Here is a 22,665-nt window from a genome sequence, read left to right as displayed (position 1 = left end):
TTGGGCCTAAGGTTTTGGGCATTTGGCACGTTGTTGGCTGTGGAGGGTTACTAATGTCATTGCTTTTTTTATTATTTCTTTGATTTAAATAATTTTGGTAATGCGTCGTATAGGTCTTAAATTTCAATCTTTATGGTCTTAAAATGTCTTAAAAAGGTCTTAAATTTGACTTTCTGAAACCTGCAAGAACCCTGACACACACACACACACATATATATATATACAGGTGCTGGCCATATAATTAGAATATCATCAAAAAGTTGATTTATTTAACTAATTCCATTCAAAAAGTGAAACTTGTATATTATATTCATTCATTACACACAGACTGATATATTTTAAATGTTTATTTCTTTTAATTTTGATGATTATAACAGACAACTAAGGAAAATCCCAATTTCAGTATCTCATAAAATTAGAATATTACTTAAGACCAATACAAAGAAAGGATTTTTACAACCCCAAATCAGAAAAAGTTGGGACAGTATGGAAAACGCAAAAAAAAAAAAAAAAAAGTAATTTCTAAATTTACTTTGACTTGTATTTCATTGCAGACAATATGAACACAAAATATTTCATGTTTTGTCTGGTCAACTTCATGTCATTTGTAAATATGCATCCTTTCCTGTCATTCAGACCTGCAACATATTTTAAAAAAAGTTGGGACAGGAGCAATTTAGGGCTAGTAATGAGGTAAAATGGTTAAATAATGATGTGATATGAAACAGGTGATGTCAACAGGTGATTGTAATTATGATTTGGTACAAAAGCAGCATCCAAGACAGGTCTAATCCTTTAGGAGCAAAGATGGGCCGAGGATCGCCAGTTTGCCAACAAATACGTGAGAAAATTATTGAAATGTTTAAAAACAATGTTCCTCAAAGAAAGATAGGAAGAGATTTGGATATTTCACATTCAACAGTGCATAACATAATGAAAAGATTCAAGGAATCTGGAGGAATTTCAGTGCGTAAAGGACAAGGGCGCAAGCCTAAGCTGAACAACCGTGATCTCCGATCCCTCAGGCGGCACTGCATCAAGAATCGTCATTCATCTATAAGCGATATCACCACATGGGCTCAGGACTACTTTGGCAAACCTTTGTCAAGTACCACAATACGTAGTTACATCCACAAATGCCAGTTAAAACTGTACTGTGCCAAAAGGAAGCCCTATGTTAACAGTGTCCAGAAGCGCCGTCGACTTCTCTGGGCTCGGAGGCATCTGGGATGGACCATCACACAGTGGAAACGTGTACTGTGGTCAGATGAATCAGTATTTCAGGTATTTTTTGGGAGGAATGGACGCCGTGTGCTCCGGACCAAAGAAGAAAAGGATCATCCAGACTGTTACCAGCAACAAGTCCAAAAGCCAGGGTCTGTCATGGTATGGGGTTGTGTCAGTGCCCTTGACAAAGGTAACTTGCACTTCTGTGAAGGCACCATTAATGCTGAAAAGTACAAGTCCATGCATATTTCAACAAGACAATGCAAAACCACATTCTGCACACATTACAAAGTCCTGGCTGCGGAGGAAGAGGGTACGGGTACTTGACTGGCCTGCCTGCAGTCCCGACCTGTCTCCAATAGAGAATGTGTGGCGCATTTTGAAGCGCAAAATGCGACAACGAAGACCCCATACTGTTGCCCACCTTAAGACTTGTTTGCAGGAAGAATGGGACAAAATTACACCTGAAACACTTGGTGTCTTCAGTCCCTAAACGTCTTTTAAATGTTGTGAAAAGGAATGGCAACATTACAAAGTGGTAAATGCTTTACTGTCCCAACTTTTTTTTTAAATGTGTTGCAGGTCTGAATGACAGGAAAGGATGCATATTTACAAATGACATGAAGTTGACCAGACAAAACATGAAATATTTTGTGTTCATATTGTCTGCAATGAAATACAGGTCAAAGTAAATTTAGAAATCACTTCTTTTTCTTTTTTTTGCGTTTTCCATACTGTCCCAACTTTTTCTGATTTTGGGTTGTAGAAATCTTGGCCAACTGAAAAGTATGAACATGAAATATATGAGCATGTACAGCACTCAATACTTAGTTGGGGCTCCTTTTGCCTGAATTACTGCAGCAATGCGGTGTGGCATGGAGTCGATCAGTCTGTGGCACTGCTCAGGTGTTATGAGAGCCCAGGTTGCTCTGATAGTGGCCTTCAGCTCTTCTGCATTGTTGGGTCTGGCATATCGCATCTTTCTCTTCACAATACCCCATAGATTTTCTATGGAGTTAAGGTCAGACGAGCTTGCTGGCCAATTAAGAACAGGGATACCATGGTCCTTAAACCAGGTACTGGTTGCTTTGGCACTGTGTGCAGGTGCCAAGTCCTGTTGGAAAATGAAATCTGCATCTCCATAAAGTTGGTCAGCAGTAGGAAGCATGAAGTGCTCTAAAACTTCCTGGTATACGGCTGGGTTGACCTTGGACCTCAGAAAACACAGTGGACCAACACCAGCAGATGACATGGCACCCCAAACCATCACTAACTGTGGAAACTTTACACTGGACCTCAAACAACGTGGATTGTGTGCCTCTCCACTCTTCCTCCAGACTCTGGGACCCTGATTTCCAAAGGAAATGCAAAATTTACTTTCATCAGAGAACTTTGGACCACTCAGCAGCAGTCCAGTCCTTAGCCTAGTCTTTAGCCCAGGCCAGACACTTCGGACGCTGTCTGTTGTTCAAGAGTGGCTTGACACAAAGAATGCGACAGCTGAAACCCATGTCTTGCATACATCTGTGCGTAGTGGTTCTTGAAGCACTGACTCCAGCTGCAGTCCACTCTTTGTGAATCTCCCCCACATTTTTGAATGGGTTTTGTTTCACAATCCTCTCCAGGGTGCGGTTATCCCTATTGCTTGTACACTTTTTTCTACCACATCTTTTCCTTCCCTTCGCCTCTCTATTAATGTGCTTGGACACAGAGCTCTGTGAACAGCCAGCCTCTTTTGCAATGACCTTTTGTGTCTTGCCCTCCTTGTGCAAGGTGTCAATTGTCGTCTTTTGGACAACTGTCAAGTCAGCAGTCTATGATTGTGTAGCCTACAGAACTAGAATGAGAGACCATTTAAAGGCTTTTCCAGGTGTTTTGAGTTAACTAGCTGATTAGAGTGTGGCACCAGGTGTCTTCAATATTGAACCTTTTCACAATATTCTAATTTTCTGAAATACTGAATTTGGGATTTTCCTTAGTTTTCAGTTCTTATCATCAAAATTAAAAGAAATAAACTTTTGAAATATGTCAGTCTGTGTGTAATGAATGAATATAACATACAAGTTTCACTTTTTGAATGGAATTACGGAAATAAATCAACTTTTTGATGATATTCTAATTATATGACCAGCACCTGTATATGTGCATTTAATAAATCTGAATGTAGTGGAAAAGTTCATTTATTTCAGTAATTCAACTTAAAAGGTGAAACTAATATATTATATAGACTCATTGCATGCAAAGTGAGATATTTCAAGCCTTTATTTGTTATAATTTTGATGATTATGGCTTACAGCTTATGAAACCCCCAAATTCAAAATCTCAGAAAATTAGAATATTGTGAAAGGGTTCAGCTAATTAATCCAAAACACCTGCAAAGGGTTCCTGAGCCTTTAAATCTCAGTCTGGTTCAGTAGAATTCACAATCATGGGGAAGACTGCTGACCTGATAGTTGTGCAGAAAATCATCATTGACACCCTCCACAAGGAGGGAAAGCCTCAAAAGGTAATTGCAAAAGAAGTTAGATGTTCTCAAAGTGCTGTATCAAAGCACATTAATAGAAAGTTAAGTGGATGGGAAAAGTGTGGAAGAAAAAGGTGCACAAGCAGCAGGGATGACCACAGCCTCGGGAGGATTGTCAGGAAAAGGCCATTCAAATGTGTGGCTGAGCTTCACAAGGAGTGGCTTTAGTTACTGCATCAAGAGCCACCACACACACACGGATCCTGGACATGAGCTTCAAATGTGGTCAGAAGCGTCTTAACTGGGCTAAAGAAAAAAAAAACTGGTCTGCTGCTCAGTGGTCCAGCCCTCTCTTCTGATGAGAGCAAATTTTGCATCTCATTTGGAAACCAAGGTCCCAGAGTCTAGAGGAAGAATGGAGAAGCACACCTTTTCAGTGGCTCAGTGGTACAGTGGTACAGTGTAGGTTGTATATAAACCGGAAGGTTGGTGGTTCAATCCCCGGTTCCACCTGTCCAAGTGTCCATGAGCAAGACACCTAACCCCGACGAGCTGGATGGCGCCTTGCATGCCTGACACCGCCGTCGGTGTATGAATGGGTGAATGTGAGGCAATATGTAAAGCGCTTTGGATGGCCATGGGTCTGTTGAAAGCGCTATATAAATGCAGTCTATTTACAATCCAAGATGCTTGAAGTCCAGTGTGTCTGTGTTGGTTTGGGGAGCCATGTCATCGGCTGGTGTTGGTCCACTGTGCAGCCCAAGTCCAGAGTCAATGCATCCGTCTACCAGGACATTTTAGAGCACTTCATGCTTCCTTCAAGCAGACAAGCTTTATGGAGATGCTGAAAACACTGTAAGCCGTGACACCTCCCCTCTTAAAACAGAGACCCCTAAAAGGGAACTCTGCAAACAAAAAACAAAAAAACTACAACAACCAAGTATGCATAAATTCGTGGCTCATGTACAAATGACACTTACCCCTTTTCTTCTCATCACCTACCCAACTCCATCTTTTAGTATTCTCAGGCGCCTTGAAAACACTAAAACAGATAAATCTAAGATCAAGGGCAAATGACATTTTACACAGTTGGGTTTTATTCATCCACCGGAGAACGGGACAAAGCATCCGCCATAACATTGTCTCGCCCCCGAATATGGCGAATCTCCTAACTATATGGCTGTAATAATATAGCCCAACGAATAAGCCGTTGGTTAGGGCTTCGTAATGATTGTAAGAAAGTGAGTGGATTATGGTCTGAAAAAACAACCACAGGCATTGAACCACCACCCACATACACATCGAAGTGCTGCAGTGCCCACACCAAAGCCAATGTTTCTTTTTCGATTGTAGAATAATTTGATTGATATGAATTAAACTTCTTCGAAAAATAACTAACTGGCCTATCAACCTCATTATCGTCCTTTTGCATTAGTACAGCTCCTGCACCAACCTTACTTGCGTCTACTTGGATCTGAAACGCTCGATCCCACCGAGGCGCCACTAACACTGGAGCAGTGCTCAGCAGAAGTTTTGCATTCGGAAACCAGCCTGACAACCAGGAGACCATTCAAACTTATTTTTAGCCTTTAACAGCTCAGTAAGTGGGGCAACTACAGTCGAGAAGTTTGCACAAAAACCACGATAATATCCATTCATGCCTAGGAATCTCATTAGCTCCTTTTTAGTAGTTGGAGCGGGGAAACTATCGATTGCTCGTACCTTTTCCCGTACCGGACGTACTTCTCCCTGTCCCACCACTTTTCCCAAATAAGTCACCGTGACTTTCACAAACTCACACTTCGCTAGATTTATAGTTAACTTGGCGTCTACAAGATGAGCAAACAGAGCGTGCAACCGACAGAGCTGTTCGTCCCACGTCTGACTATATACCACAACGTCATCTAGGTACACGGCACATCCTTCCAATCCTGAGACAACCCGATTCATAAGGCGCTGGAAGGTAGCTGGAGCGTTTCGGAGACCGAAACTCATGACATTATAGGAATATAACCCCGAAGGGGTAATAAAAGCCGAGACTTCTTGTGCACGAGGAGTTAAAGGAACTTGATAATACCCCTTTAAAAGGTCGATTTTAGTTACGAACTTAGCTGACCCTACGGAGTCAACACAATCTTCCATCCGCGGAAGCGGAATAGAGTCAGGCTTCATAACGCTATTTAATTTTCTATAGTCAGTACAAAATCTGTACGTCTCATCTGGTTTTGCGACCAAAATGCATGGTGACGACCAACTGGAATAAGATGGTTTCGCAAGCCCAGCATTTATCAAGTACTTTACCTCAGCTTCCAAAAATTTCTGCTTTTCAGGATGAACACGAAAAAACCTCTGTTTAACAGGCAAAGAGTCTACAACATCAATATCGTGATATATCAGATCAGTACACGAAGGCGTATCGGAGAAAAGTGACAAAAACTCTGTTATCAAACTGATCAGTTGCTCACGACTTTCTTCGGGCAAATGTTCCAACAACACATCCAATTTATCCAGTTGTTCAGAATTACAAAGTCGGGGTTGAACAATACAATCAGACGTAATGTTCTCGCCCTCAGTGCAATTGGACAATTGGACTCACCCCTGACACAATCGCCATAGGCTTGACTTCAGCACCAGGGACAGCGTTTTCACGTGAGCGGCAGAAATACGGTTTCAACAGGTTCACGTGAGTTTGGCGTCGAAACAATATAATTTTGATCCGTTACCCGTTTCAGGACGCTATAAGGTCCTGCAAATCTTGCCAAGAAAGATGACCCAGTAACAGGAAGCAAGAGTAAAACTTCATCGCCGGGGCTAAATTCACGACACTCGGACTGACGATCAAACCAGGTCTTCATTTTCAGCTGTGCTTTGACTAGATTTTCACTGGCCAATTTACCTGCAAGGTATAGTCTACGTTGAAAAACATTAACATAATCCAAGATATTTACAGGCATTTCAGTTTCGGTCACGTTATCTCTCAAAAGTGACGGGCCTCTTACCTTGTGTCCAAACACCAAATCGTTAGGGCTAAAACCAAGGCTCTCTTGAACAACTTCGTGTCCGGCTAACATCAACCAAGGAAGCCCCTCTTCCCAATCTTCATTCAGTTCATTACAATACGCTCTCAACAGTTGTTTTAACGTTTGATGAAAACGTTCGAGAGCTCCCTGGCTTTCAGGATGATACGCACTACTTTTATGTTTCACACGCAGTTGTTTCAAAACCTGGTCAAACATACGAGAAGCAAAGTTGGTTCCTCTGTCAGTTTGAATAACTTTTGGAATACCAAAAACGGAAATAAACTGAGACAGAGCTTTTACCACAGATTTGGTGGAAATTGTTCGCAGGGGATACGCAGCAGGATAGCGAGTTGTCTGACACATGACAGTGAGTAAATAATTAGAACCTGCCTTCGACGGATTAAACGGCCCAACACATTCAATGGTAAGATACTCAAAAGGATTTGCTCACAGCAGGAATGAGAAACAACGGTGCTGGAGCCAAAACCTCATTTGGTTTACCTACCATTTGACAAGTGTGGCACGTCTTAATAAATCTCGCCACATCTCTTTTTAATCGAGGCCAGAAAAAATAGCACATTACACTATGATATGTTTTCTTAACCCCTAAATGCCCAGCGATATCCCCGTGAGTAGTTTTCAGCACCAACTCACGCAATCAATCCAGAACAACAATCTGAAATATGGGTTCCCCCACAACACGATCATTACAAGACATCCACTTGCGGACTAAGACACCGTTACTCAGGAAATAACCAGAAGCCAAGCTTTCAATTTCTTTATGGGACTTAACAGACGCAAACAATGTCTTCAACCCGGCGTCTTTTCCCTGAGCAAAAATTAGCTCATCACGGGAAATCGATGAAGGCAACACAGACAAGTTGACTGGATCAAAGGGAGATTTTTCTATTTCACCATCACTCTGGGACCCATTTTTCCAGTACTCATGGCTCGAGTTAAAAAAACCTTGGGAAAATCTTGGACACTCTTATCTGCCTCTGCAGACAAATTTGGATTTGTTTTCACCATTGGAGGTACCACCCCACACACAATTTCCGGGCAAATTATTTCCTAAAATCACATCTACACCTTCCATGGGTAATGAAGGTCGCAACGCAATTTCAACTTCCCCACGCGCCAGTTCAGAATCCAACTGAACCCTATGCAAAGGAGCAGAGAATATGTCTAACCCAATTCCTTGGGTCAGAACACTATTCCCTGTACTAGATCGAGGAGAAAAATTCCACTTTGAGTCTAAAATAAAGGATTCAGAAGACCCTGTGTCGCGCAGAATACTTATGGGTACTTTAACTGAACAGTTAACCAAAGAAACATACCCCGTGGTAATAAAAGGACCATAATCTGCCTGGGACCCTCCGTACTTATCTGCATTTTGATTTTTCCTTCCATCAGAGATTCCCCCAACCCATGATGTTTCGTCAGGAATAAGAGCTGACGCAAGCCCAACAGCTTTAGTACTGGCCTTATACTTGCCTTTCAACACCGGCATTCCTTTTTCCAGTGGCCCTTTTCCAGGCAATACCTACAAGTGGAATTTGGATCTATTTTTCTATTAGGTCTATACTCTGCCTTTAACAACGTCGGTTGTTTCTTAAAATGACTTTCAAAGTGATGATCTTTTTGATAGAAACCAGAATTTTTGTGAATCAACACTAATTCGTCAGCTAAAACTGCTGCTTTAGCTGCGGTTTTCACCTTTTGTTCATTTATGTACGTCACTATCCGCTCAGGAATAATATCTTTGAACTGCTCCAAAATTATCAAGTCACAAAGACTCTCAAATGAATCTATTCCTAACGAAGCACACCAACGCTTAAAGTGGGTCACGAGCTCTCACGCCACCTCAACATGAGTTTGCCTTTCTCCCTTTCTCCATCCCCTAAACCGCCGACGATAAGCTTCAGGGACAAGTTCATAATCTGTTCGATCTGCTGCTGAAAGTGAAATAAACACTTCTTGAGCATTGCCTTCAAGAACGCTTTGAAGTAAAAGAGTTCATTCGGCATCATTCCAACCTCTATCATACACAACACTTTCAAACAGAGAGAAAAAAACGTCTAGATTTTTTTCGTTAAACCTAGGCAGCAACTTAGTCATATTTGCAATATTTAATCCCCTATTTGAAACCAGTTGATCACCCGAGGAGTCAACACTAATACTCCCTATTTTCCCCTCTGCAATCAACTTTAAGCGTTCGGCTTCCTGAGCTAACTTAACTTCATGAACCTTTTGCTCACTCTTAAATTTCTCAAAGTCCCTTTCATGCTCTCATTCTCCCTCTCTTTTCTAATTCCAGCTGTCTGTCTAGATCGCGTTTCTTACTCTGCTCTCGTTCTCGAATTCTCATTTTTTCCAGTTCTAGCTGTCTGTCTTGATCGCGTTCCTTACTCTGCAGGTTCAAAATTTCTAACTGCTGCTCAAACGTAAACCCGCCCTGCACTCCCGTCCTAACAAGTGGCGTTGACGTACCGTCTGGTGAAACCACTTCCTCTGATTGTGCATCTGCAGTTAAAATCATCCTCTCTACTAACTTCTCTTTTACCACATCCCGAAAATGTTTGACCTTTATACCTTTTGTTACCGCTACCTCAAAATTTCTGCAATTTCTCCAACGTAGGAGCAGCCAAAAGATCTAAACTTCACGTTTAACCATATATTTTCCACTCAAATCAAAACTGACTACCGTTCTCTCTCACCCAATTTCCTGAGATCACAACCCAGATGAACAAACAATGCACAAAGACTAGTGCAAGGCAGATAGCACCATAATGCCAGAAGAAATTAAGAGCCGTCCCGTATCTAACTAAGAAATCAACTAAATAAACTCACCCCTAGTCTTCAGCACGCCCACATGCAGCTCAACGGCTAATCCGTCTACCCGTGTCCGACGTGCCAAAAACAACAAACTAAAACAAAAAAATAAAATTAAAAACAGCGTCACCGCTCTTCCACCTACCACGGGAGTTCACGTGGCTCTGCCGATCTTATCAGACCAATTAATTCTTCTTGGCAATTATAGTACAAATCTGTCTTACCTCTAGTCATGCACAACAGAAATCGACCCCGCCAAAGTCCCAATACTTTAACTGCAGGACGTTGTTTTCCTCTCCAGCCCCAGCAAATTACCAAATCAAAAAACCCAAACAAAAACAAATTTCCAATGTTCCATGTTGCTTTATCCCCAAGAATAATTTTAATCAAAATATTACTTACCAAATAATCAAAACTCATCCAATTAACTCCTATAATTATTACCGAATAGAGTTAACACAATTTGACTGAGCCTCTCTCAGTTGAATAGGCGAGCCCCCATTATGTTACGTCCACCTGGCTCAAGGTGAAGCAACATAAGACAAGGGGAGGCCACACATGGAACTCAATTTAACAAATAAACATTTAATAGAAAATAAGTCAAAGTAATAATACAACAACTCAATTAAATAAAGAAAAGAAAAACAATCTGGAACTGAAGAGGAAAAGATGAACGACCACAGTCCAACTCCGGCATTCCTTTTGTATTCGCGGTCTCTTGACTCAAGTGCAATCACCACACCTGTTCCTGACGCTCACTCTAGAACATGGAACAACGCAACCTGGTGGAAAAACACTGTAGGCCGTGATTATATATATATATATATATATATTAGGGGTGTAACGGTTCGCGTATTCGTACCGAACGGTTCACGGGGTGAGTTCCAAATGGAATCAGTATTCCCTATTTGATCATCCCTATGTGAGCAGGACACGCGTGTGCCGTATGTAGCAGTTTGGAATGCACTTGGCAAAGGGAGCGGCGTAATTTCCTCATTATCTTCAGCTGGGATGTTCCCGTGACAATGCAGCGCCAGCATAAATAAATATACAATTCATATTTTTAAGAGTTATATTACTTTTTATATACAGTATTACAAAGCATATTTTATAAACATTTTAAAATAAAAAATGTTTATTTTTATTTGCAACAGTTAGGCTAAAAAAAAGAAAATGATGCAGATAAAACTGCGACATCTGCTGCAGTGTTGCCAAGTTCATACATGCCCGCAGGTTGAAGCGACCCCAATTGTGTGATATTTAGCACCGGGAATGCATATTTCAGCAGGAAACCCTGCCAAAAAGACATATATTTTACCCCCCATAAGAGATTTTTACCAAAAAAACCCCACTGAAATGAGACTGGGCTTGTTTTGGGCTAGTTTTGAGTAGCGATTGGGCGGGTTTTGTTGTGAATATCTGGCAACCCTGATCTGCTGACGGACACTGTGCTGCGTTGTCACCGGAACATCCCAGCTGAAGATAATGAGGAATTTACGCCGCTCCCTTTGCCAAGTGCATTCCAAACTGCTACATACGGTACACGTGTGTCCTGCTCACATAGGGATGATCAAATAGGGAATACTGATTCCATTTGGAACTCACCCCGTGAACCGTTCGGTACGAATACACGAACCGTTACACCCCTAATATATATATATATATATATTAGTATATGTGTGTCTTGTCTATATATATATATATATTAGTATATGTGTGTCTTGTCTTTCTTTGTATCACAAAGTTGTATTGTATTTTTTTTGTAATGCGTAATGAGTGAATTTGTACTGTTGAAATTTGTCATACAGATAAAGTGCAGGCTTGTGTATTTTCAATCATTGTCATCAAAATCGTAGCCATAGTTTAGTTCTGAAAATACTGACAGCATTGTCAGTTGACAAGCATTTTGACTTGTTTGTGACCAATGACACAAGCACTTGTCATTCTGATGGCACTGATATGTTAATCAGTTTTGAGACATGAAGGATTTTGAGCCAGTTACAGGCCTTTGTGAGTAATCCATTGTGTGGTGCTGTTTGTACGAATTGTTTTGAGAAATGTACTTACTGTTTAGCAAATCTTAAGGAAGATTTAAGAAATGTACCAAAGCGACTGAAAAAAACAGAAAGTGCAATTTCTGTCACTGCTGTGAACTGACCACTGCATAGAATATGAATAATATGAGCTTAGTAATATGAGCTACTATTTAGCTTACACACTAAACGTGGTACTTGAGGCCCACTCAGTGAAACCTTCACTCATGTACCTAATCTTCAGGCCAAGTCTGTAAAACTGCACACACATTATTTGCATTATACTCAGTTTGCAATTGTAAAACAAACTTATTGCAAAATGCTTAACAGTTAGACAAAAAAGGAGCCATAGTTTCAGAAATTGTGTGTATGCAAAAAACACTAGTGTAACAATATGTGTAACAAATTGAAATTTTTGGCCTGCAGGGGGTGCCAATGGTCTGGCTCAATCTCCAGACCATTGGCACCCCTGCAGGCCAAAAAATTAAATTTGTTACACAAATTGTTACACTAGTGTTTTTTGCGTACACTTTTTTTGCTTTTTTTTTTTTGTTAGGTCGGTAAATCCAGGCTTGAGCTCAACTTTTCCGGTTAAAGCATTAAAATAACGGCAGAACCACAATATTTTCTAAATAACAAAATTGTGTGATGCAAGGTGGTAAATAATTTTGCGCACTGATGGTGTCTGTACTCAAGCTGAACTCGGTGCTCAGATGTGTCCAGATAAGTCCAGTTCTTAAATTTTTTTGCAGTTATCCATGAGAAAGAGTAAAGTGTCTTATCATGTTGTGTGTGTGTGTGTGTGTGTGTGTGTGTGTGTGTGTGTGTGTGTGTGTGTGTGTGTGTGTGTGTGTGTGTGTGTGTGTGTGTGTGTGTGTGTGTGTGTGTGTGTGTGTGTGTGTGTGTGTGTGTGTGTGTGTGGCATGTAGAAACCAAAGAAGCCAGCATCTGAGGATGAAGATGATGATGACGCAGGTGTGAACAGCTTCAGCCGTATGGACTCAGGCAGAGATCGATCCGGTCGAACCAAGAAAGAAGTCAAATATTTCGCTGAATCTGATAATGATGATGATGACGACGATGATATGTTTGACTAGAAAACACACTCACACTCAGTCCAGAAAAATGCTTGTTGAAGAACAGGTTCTCTGTCTTCTACCCAGCAGAATTTTGTACATTTTACCCTCCATTTTAATTTTAGTTTTTTTATTGTGATGTTGAATTCTTTCTACGGTGTAGCTGTTTTACTCTTTTTATTGTTATTGCTATATTATTATTATTATTATTATTATTATTGGATTATTGTTATGATACATTGACAATGTTGTTTTTTTATCTTTGAATTGTATTTGTCCTGAGCAGCTTTTAGAGATTTAGACCGCTGTGCTTTAGCACCTTTAATGGTTCAACGTTAGAGATGACTTACCTTTTTGAGATGACTTGGAAATAAACATGAAATGTAAATTATTTGTTGGTCTCAAACATTTTGCAGCATTTTAGTGGTACTATACAAGTCAATACAAGTTTAGCTCTATGTGACATGATGTTTATTACCACAGAAATTAATCATCCTGCGGTTTTTAAAAACAAGATGTGACGCAGAACCAGAAGTTGATCTGCATAGAAAAGTAATCCAAGGATGCAAAAATTTTGATTTAGATTTGATTTGATTTAGACAACTATAACAGCACAACATTTAGCATTGTGAATGAAACAACCTACACATGGAGCATCCAAGTACTTCCAAACGTTTTAAAATAAATAAATTTTTATTGTTTTGCCAGAAGAGTTCATTGTAAAGGCAATGGTAAACATAAACAAAAGCACTGTTAATGTCCAAAAAGAGAGATAAAACAGGAATTTACAATTGGATACAAACACTCAGGATTCTGATCGAAAATATTCTTGATTTTTCATTATCTAAACTCCTTGTGTCCACAAGGTTTAAACAAGCTGTTATTTACTAATTTCATCCATAAGAGGTTTATTTTTTAGAAAAACAAAAATGTTTTGTAAATGTTAAAGGGCTGTACCATCATAGGTTCAATTTGGGCCAACTTTGTGTTTGACAGTTGACTGCCTTTCAATGAGAAATCAACAAGATGAAAACAAATCTTCTAACATTTGTAGAACATGTTGGTTTTGGTCTCTATCTTGGGTTCAGAGCTCATGTAAGCTCGTAAAGAGCTTCCTTTTTTTTCATCAAATAGGAAGTGATACATTTGTATTTTTTTGTACAGAGACCAGCAAACAAATGCAACCGTGTCGACATACAGTATGACAACAGCAAAATTATGTTTCCTATTATTAAAGAAATAACACACAAGCAAACTGTTGCATCTCTGCCATGACACAAGCTTAGAACAATATCACATTCAGCATAAAGCATTATTGAACAATCCAGATAAGATGCCTGGACCCTCAGCAGTGGAAGCATGCAAGGTCATTTTTATAAAGATTAACAAGGCACATTTGATAACCCTTGTTACCAAATTAGATTTTTCTAAGCAAGTTTTGAACTTGGATCTCTTGCGACATATAGTTATGATAGTTGCTAACTCAGTCAAACACAATGTCAACTAGATAGAAAAAAAAACAGTCCTCTTTTTTTCTGTGTAACAAAGCATAAAGGGTACACATTTCAAAGGATCCAGCTTTCATAGCTTACGGTTTTAATGAGCAAAGATTGTAGACGCATGAGGGAATTGTGGGTGGCGTGGGGTTTTAGTAAAGGCATTCGTTAGCTGTTTAATTTGTTAACTTCAAAGACACATGCTGCTCCAACAAAAACAAAGCAAGATGTGGAGCAAAAACGTCTCTGTTACGTATGGTCACCCTCGTTCCCTGAAGGAGGGAACGGAGACGTACGTCGGACGTACCGACGAATTGGGATCACTTCTGGGAGACCCTATCAGTTTCGAGCTATATAGAACCGGCCAATGAACAATTGGCGTGCAAGATTTGCATCTCGCGCTCCGCCCTGCACTGCGGGTATAAACAGGAAGCGAGAGCGAATGCACGCTGTTTTTCACTGATGAGCCAAACTTAGTGACTCGACCTGCAGTGATGGTACAGCAACTGTGGCAACGGGACGTACGTCTCTGTTCCCTCCTTCAGGGAACGAGGGATACCATACGTAACCGAGACGTTCCCTTTCAGAAAAGCGCACGTATCCGTCTACCATAGGGGAGGGAATGGCGCAGCAAGCCGACACTAGAACAGGCACTTCGGTGTTACTGACTATGGGAAGTGAGCACACAGGAAGATACCGGCTCTACACGGAGGCTATAGAATCTAGCGAATGTGTTAGGTGTCGCCCAGCCCGCAGCTCTACAAATATCTGTCAGCGATGCGCCACGAGCCAGCGCCCAGGAAGAGGCAACACCCCTAGTGGAGTGGGCTCTTAACCCGAGCGGGCAGGGCACGTCTTGGGACTCATAAGCCAAGACGATGGCATCCACTATCCAGTGGGCCATCCTCTGCTTGGAGACAGCCTTTCCCTTCTGCTGTCCTCTGTAACAGACGAAGAGCTGCTCTGAGGTCCTGAAGCTTTGGGTTCTGTCCACGTAAGTCCAGAGAGCACGGACTGGACAGAGAAAAGCTAGGGCTGGGTCTGCCTCCCCCGAAGGCAGCGCTTGCAGGCTCACCACTTGGTCCAGGAAGGGAGTAGTGGGAACCTTGGGCACATATCCAGGCCGGGGTCTCATGATCACATGAGAGTTACCGGGCCCAAATTCCAGGCACGATTCGTCGACCGAAAATGCCTGCAGGTCCCCAACCCTCTTAATGGAGGCCAACGCAGTCAGGAGTATTGTCTTTAATGACAAGATTTTCAACTCAGCTGACTGCAAAGGCTCAAAGGGCGCTCTCTGTAGTGCAGTTAGCACCAGAGTTAAGTCCCAAGAGGGTAAGGAGGGAGGCCGAGGCGGATTTAGTCTCCTCGCCCCCCTCAGGAACCTGACGATCAGATCGTGCTTACCTAGAGATTTTCCATCTACTAGCTCATGATTAGTGGCGATAGCGGCAACATCGACTTTGAGGGTGGAGGGAGACAGCCTTCGCTCCAACCCATCTTGTAGAAAGGAAAGCACAGACCTGATCGAACATCTTCGGGGGTCTTCTCGGCGAGAAGAGCACCAATCGACGAACAGGTTCCACTTCAACGCATAGAGGCGCCTCGTAGAGGGGGCTCTAGCGGAAGCGATGGTGTCAACTACCGCTTGCGGTAGGTCACCTAGAACCTCTGCGTCCCGTCCAGGGACCAGACATGGAGTTTCCAGAGGTCTGGACGCGGGTGTCATAGGGTGCCCCGTCTCTGAGTCAGGAGGTCCTTCCTCAGAGGAATGGGCCAAGGAGGTGCTGTCGTGAGGAGCACTAGTTCCGGGAACCAAGTGCGGTTGGGCCAATACGGAGCGACCAACAGGACTTGCTCCTCGTCCTCCCTGACTTTGCACAGTGTCTGTGCAAGAAGGCTCACTGGGGGAAACGCATACTTGCGTTCTTCCCGGGGCCAGCTGTGGGCCAGGGCATCCGACCCGAGGGTTCCCTCGGTCAATATATAAAACCACTGACAGCGGGTCGTCTCTGGGAGGCAAACAGGTCTACCTGTGCGGCCCCGAAACGACTCCAGATCAGCTGGACCGCCTGGGGATGGAGTCGCCACTCTCCCGGAAGCACCGGCTGACGTGACAGCTCGTCGGCTGCACGATTGAGCAGGCCCGGAATGTGAATGGCACGAAGCGACCTCAGATGCTTCTGACTCCAAAGGAGGAGATGGCGGGCGAGTTGTGACATGCGACGGGAGAGTAGACCACCCTGTTTGTTGATGTACGCTACGGCCGCAGTGTTGTCCGTCCGGACCAGAACGTGCTTGCCTCTGAGCGGCACTTCGAAGCGGCTGAGTGCAAGACGAACTGCTAACAACTCGAGGCAATTGATATGCCATTGCAGTTGAGGCCCCGTCCACAGACCCGAAACTGCAAGCCTGTTGTACGTGGAACCCCAACCCGTGGATGAGGCATCCGTGGAGACAACGGAGTGCCTGGACACTTGTTCTAGGGGAACTCCCGCCCGTAGGAACGAAGGGTCCGACCAGGGGCTGAAGGTTTGGCGGCACCTCGGAGTCACTTGGACGCGGAGGAATCCGCTGTGCCACGCCCATCTCGGGACTCGGTCGTGTAGCCAGCGTTGAAGCGGTCTCATATGAAGCAACCCGAGCGGCGTTACTGCGGCTGCGGATGCCATATGCCCCAGGAGCCTCTGAAAATGTTTCAGTGGTGCCGCTGTCCTGCCTTTGAACGAATTCAAGCAGTTCAACACTGACTGGACGACTGTCATGGCGACCGAGTCTATCTCCATACCGAGAAAAGAGATCCTCTGTGCGGGACAGAGTTTGCTCTTCTCCCAGTTGACCCGAAGTCCCAACTGGCTGAGGTGACTGAGCACCTTGTCCCTGTGTTCGCACAACTGCTCTCTCGACTGGGCAAGGATCAGCCAGTCGTCGAGGTAGTTGAGGATGCGAACATCATGCTCTCTCATGGGAGCAATGGCCGCCTCCGCAACCTTCGTAAAGACGCGGGGCGACAGGGACAGGCCGAAGGGTAAGACGCTGTACTGATATGCCCGTCCCTCGAACGCGAAGCGCAGAAAGGGCCGGTGTCGAGGGAGAATCGAGACATGAAAGTACGCGTCCTTCAGGTCGATCGCTGCAAACCAATCTTGGGGACGGATGCACCTGAAGATGCGCTTCTGCGTTAGCATCCTGAACGGCAGCCTGTGAAGGGACCGGTTCAGGAATCGCAGGTCCAAGATCGGTCGTAACCCGCCGCCTTTCTTGGGTACAATAAAGTAAGGGCTGTAGAACCCGGACTTCATATCGGCTGGAGGGACCGGCTCTATCGCGTCCTTCGCCAGTAGGACTGCGATCTCCGCCCTGAGCACGGGGGCGTTCGCCTCCACTACAGTCGTGAAGTGAACGCCCCTGAACTTGGGGGGACGCCGGGCGAACTGAATCGCATAGCCGAGTCTGATGGTACGGATGAGCCACCGAGACGGGCTGGGAAGCGCTAGCCAGGCTCCCAGACTCCGAGCAAGGGGGATCAACGGCACCACAGACGTACCCGCAGCGGGGCAGCGAGGCGGAACGCAGGGATCCGGCTCGGACGGCATGGGAGCGGTCCGAGGCGGGATCTGAGTGTGCTGTGCAACACTTACCTGCGTCTGCGGAGGGGTGAGGGTGGCGAGGCATAGGAGCGTCGACCACCGCCAAGCGCGCTCTCTTGGCACCCAGAGATATTGGAAACTGCTCTTTTATTGAAGTTTTGGGTGAACAGAATTCAAACAAAAGATTCTCCCCCGGCCCTCCTCTGGGGGAGGGAGTGGTGCTGCAGCCATCTCCCGAAGAGCAGTTTCCTCCATCTCTGGGCGGCCCGTCTAAGGGTCGCTTGCGACGACGCTTGCCACCTGGCTTGGCAGCGGGCTGGACATCCTTCCCACGGCCGGCCCCACGCCGTCGGCTGGTGTTAGGCTGCTGTGGTGCCTTGGCGGGGGCGGAGGCGGCGGCGGGTGGACGTCAGAGGCGACGAGCAGTCGGAGGCGGTGCCACCGGCGGCGGGTTGGAGGCAGCAGCGGGCCGCCGGGGCAGGATGTGCTTGACGGCCTCCGTCTGCTTCTGGGCGGCCGAGAACTGCTGGGCAAAGCTCTCGACCGCGTCGCCGAACAACCCAGCCGACGAGATGGGGGAGTCTAGGAACCAATATTTATCGGTCTCCCTCATGTCGGCCAGGTTGAGCCAGAGATGATGCTCCTGGACCACAAGCGTGGACATCGCCTGACCGATGGAACGGGCGGTGACTTTCGTCGCCCGGAGGGCGAGGTCCGTCGCCGTCCGGAGCTCCCAGAGGAGCTCTGGGTCAGGCCTACCCTCGTGCATGTCAAGGAGTGCTTGGGCCTAGTGGACCTGAAGCAACGCCATGGCATGCAGGGTGGACGCAGCCTGTCCACAAGCCTTGTAAGCCTTCCCAGTCAGACCGGAGGAGAACTTACAGGCTCGGGACGGGAGACGTGCGTCACCGCGCCAGTTGGAGGCGGTCGCCGGACACAGTTGCATCGGGACGGCGCGCTCCACTGGCAGGATCCCCACGTGACCCTTGGCTGGTCCACCATCGAGGGTAGTGAGGGGGGAGGAGTCACTCGGTCGGTTTCTGGCTGAAAAAGGTGCCGTCCACGACCTCGTGAGCTCCTCATGCACCTCCGGGAAGAAAGGTGTCGGGGCGGGACACTGAGAACCAGCGCGACCCGCCCCGAGGAACCAATCGTCCAACCTAGAGGGTTCGGGACACAGTGGAGGGTTCCACACGAGCCCTACCCTTTCGGCGGCCCGGGCAAGCACAGTAGTCATCTCGGAGTCGGGGGCAGCCGTTGCCACTCTCCCAGAGGGAGGCAGTACAGCTGACCCTTCATCCTCCGAGGACTGGAACTCCCCCTCCGATGCAGCGATCGACATCTGTTCGTCTGCTGGAGCTCCGAAAGTCACCACTGGCTGCCCATGGGAGGGACCAGCGGGTTCTCTCGGGAGCTCTGCCGGCTGCGGAACCGAGGGAATAGGGGCCTGCGAAGTTTCACTCGCCGGGTTTGCCCTAAACGTGATCCTCAGATCACCCTGGCCATCCAAAGAAGTAGGTCTACCTGGGATGGGTAAGGGGACTCCGCCTCCCCGGAGGTAGGAGAGTCTCGATCTTAGTTCCGAGATAATCATGTTCCCGCAGTGGGAACATGAACTATCCACAAACGCCGCCTCAGTGTGCTGTTTGCCCAAACATGTGAGACAGCGATTGTGACCGTCAGTAGGCGCCAGGGAACGACCGCATCCAGAAACGCATGGGTGGAATGCCATCTTGAAAAAGACGCAGCGTCACCCGTGAAGCTCTTTTGTGAGGAAACGCTCTGTGCTGAAGCACTCAGGGGGAACGCGACAGCGCACGGGGTTTGGTGCAGCCCGTGCCTGTACTCAAAACAGGAAAAACACCCTACCAGACCAACAGAAATGTGTTGCTGTGTAAACAGCAGTTTTTCTCTGTTCACAGAGCAGCTGATGAGTCAGCGCGATCCCGCTGGAATGTGCCGTCTCTCCAACACGCGTCTCTCTCGTTCTCCGGTCTTCTTTCAATAACTCGCTGATAGCAGCTGAATACTTAAAATACGTTTTGAGAGTCCTCTTCAATCGCCGTTTGGCTCTGAAGTGAATGACAGCGTGCATTCGCTCTCGCTTCCAATTTATACCCGCAGTGCGGGGCGGAGCGCGAGATGCAAATCTCGCACGTCAATTGTTCATTGGCCGGTTCTATATATCTCGAAGGTGATAGGGGCTCCCAGAAGTGATACGTCGAACGTGACCGACTGAAAGGGAACTAGATTTTTAATGTAGAGTGATGAAGTACAAAAATGAAAACAAAGATTAATACTGCATATAGTCTAAAGTTTGTAATTCCTTATTCACATTCAGATGAGTGAGTCGGTTCTCCCTTATGACATAAGCAGATGTGCAGTGAGATAATATAATAGGAGAATGTGTTTATAATTGGCCAGTTCACCCAAACATAAAACTCTGCCATCTTTTTCCTCTTTGAGATTTAAAGGGATAGTTCACTCAAAAATGAAAATTACCCCATGATTTACTCATCCTCAAGCCATTAGGTGTACATGACATTCTTCTTTCAGACAAACACAATCAGGAGTTATATTAAAATATGTCCTGGCTCTTCCAAGCATTATAATGGCAGCCCAAAATTTGAAGACCAAAAAAGTACATCCGTCATTTATAAAAGTAATCCACATGGCTAGTGTCACATATCTTGTCTGTCTCTGTTGTTTTTTGTACTTCCTGGTTTCATTTGTCACATGTTCCTTTGTCTGAGTTTCCCGCCACTTGTCTGTTTCCTTAGTTACCCTCGTTAGTCTAGTTCTGTTCAGCTGTGTTTAGTCAATCATCTCCTGTATCACCTGTCCTTCATTTATCCAGTCATCTGTGTTTGTATTTAAGTTCCTCTTTGTTCATTCATTCTTTGTCTGGTCACGTTTATGTAAGGTGTGTTGCTATGTCATATGTCAGTCTCTCCTGAGTCTCCTGAGTATTAAACGTTGTTTGAGTATTCTACTTACCTGTCTTTGCCTTCCTGCCTGAGCACACCCGTAACAGATGACCAGACCAAATACCGACTGCAGCATGGGCCTTATCTCCCGAGACCCAGCTGACCTGCTGATGTCCATCTCCCAGGACCAGCGGCCAATTGAGGAGTACGTCGAGGAGTTCCTCATCTTGGCACACCAGGTACCATGGGGAGATGGGACACTCAAGGGCATTTTTTGGACTGGGCTGGATAACCACCTGTTACGCCAGGCACCTACACCAGCAACCACATGCTCCCTGGCCCAATACCTTGACTATGTGATGTGGCTGAGTGGTTCTCCCCTTAGGGTCGTGAGGTGGATGAGGACACCACCGCCACTCAGTCACAGTCACCCAGTTCCACTCCAGGCCCAGTACAGTGTCCAGTTATGTCTCCAGCCCCAGACCAGCATCCTGTGGGGCCTCCAACCCTCAACCAGCCAGCATTCTCCGCAACACCGGAGAGTGAAGGGTGGTTAATAAACTTTGGGAGCAATCCTACCGCTCCGTGTTTCCTGGACTCCGCTCCAGCCCTCCTGGACTCCGCTCCAGCCTTCCACGAGCCCGCCCCAGGCTTCCACGAGGCCGCCCCAGCCTTCCACGAGGCCGCTCCAGCCTTCCATGAGCCCACTCCAACTCGCAGGACGGCTCCAGCCCACAAGCCTGTCCCATTCCACGAGCCCTTCATTCCACCCCTGAATTTCCCAAAGAAAATTTTGGGGGGGGGGGGGGGGGGCTATGTACCAGTGGGTGGGAAACATGTGGGTGGGGCTCTGGTTCTGCCAAGGCGCCCAAAGACTCCTGTCCCGCCAAGGCGCCCAAAGACTTCTGTCCCGCTTAGGCGCACAACGGCTCCAGACCCGCCCAGGTCTCCTGCTCCGCCCAAGGCTCCAGACCCGCCCAGGTCTCCTGCTCCGCCCAAGGCTCCAGACCTGCCCAGGTCTCCTGCTCCGCCCACGGCTCCAGACCCGCCCAGATCTCCTGCTCCGCCCATGGCTCCCAACCCGCCATGGCCGCCCATGGCTCCACCCTGGAGGCTTCCCAGTCAGGTCCCGGTGCTCCTGCCTCGATGACTCCAGGGTGCCCGCCCCCCCTCCCCAGTTGGTCTATCTACGGCACGAGGACGCGGCTACCGGGAGGGGTGCGTTATGTCACATATCTTGTCTGTCTCTATTGTTTTTTGTACTTCCTGGTTTCATTTGTCACATGTTCCTTTGTCTGGGTTTCCCGCCACTTGTCTGTTTCCTTAGTTACCCTCGTTAGTCTAGTTCTGTTCAGCTGTGTTTTGTCAATCATCTCCTGTATCACCTGTCCTTCATTTATCCAGTCATCTGTGTTTGTATTTAAGTTCCTCTTTGTTCATTCATTCTTTGTCTGGTCACGTTTATGTAAGGTGTGTTGCTATGTCATATGTCAGTATCCTGAGTATTAAACGTTGTTTGAGTATTCTACTTACCTGTCTTTGCCTTCCTGCCTGAGCACACCCGTAACAGCTAGGGGGTTATCGATGGGTTTTTGTAAGAAAAATATCCATATTTAATAGGGGTGTGCATTGGCACTGCCCTCACAATTCGATTCGATTACGATTCACCAGGTAACGATTCGATTCAATTCGATTCTACGATGCATTGCGATGCATCAAAATTCTACTGCACACAACAAGGCAAATTTTTAATCAGTCATGACTCATGAGGCAATACAAGCAGTCAGATATTGAACAACAGATTGTATTGGCTGCTATGTGTGTATTATCACTCTCCTGTATCTTTGACATAATGTCATTAAATAAAATAAAATTGAATGGTACAGTAAAAAGCTTTAAAACGGGGCACTTCATGAACTCCTGTGCAAATATTAATCCGTAATTACAGTCACACTATTGTAACAACAACCACCACCCAGGCACCCAGCAATAAAAATATT

At 45.6% G+C, this 22,665-nt stretch overlaps 1 protein-coding gene across 2 annotated transcripts in view; it reads left to right on the top strand.

The window, feature by feature from the left end:
• Positions 1-13,041, top strand: part of top2b (DNA topoisomerase II beta) — a 205,976-nt gene extending 192,935 nt beyond the window's left edge. For both annotated transcript variants that reach the window (XM_079829353.1, XM_079829352.1), the window contains exon 35: positions 12,506-13,041. In XM_079829353.1, coding sequence (XP_079685479.1) covers positions 12,506-12,673 — 168 coding nt within the window. In that variant the 3' untranslated portion in view covers positions 12,674-13,041. The remainder of the gene's footprint in view (positions 1-12,505) is intronic.
• The last annotated feature ends 9,624 nt before the right edge of the window (positions 13,042-22,665 follow it).

This window comes from Gobio gobio, assembly GCF_949357685.1.
Source record: "Gobio gobio genome assembly, chromosome: 11".
NCBI classification, from domain to species: domain Eukaryota; kingdom Metazoa; phylum Chordata; class Actinopteri; order Cypriniformes; family Gobionidae; genus Gobio; species Gobio gobio.
The sequence above is the reverse complement of the archived record's forward strand: the minus strand, read 5'-3'. Positions and strand labels throughout refer to the sequence as shown.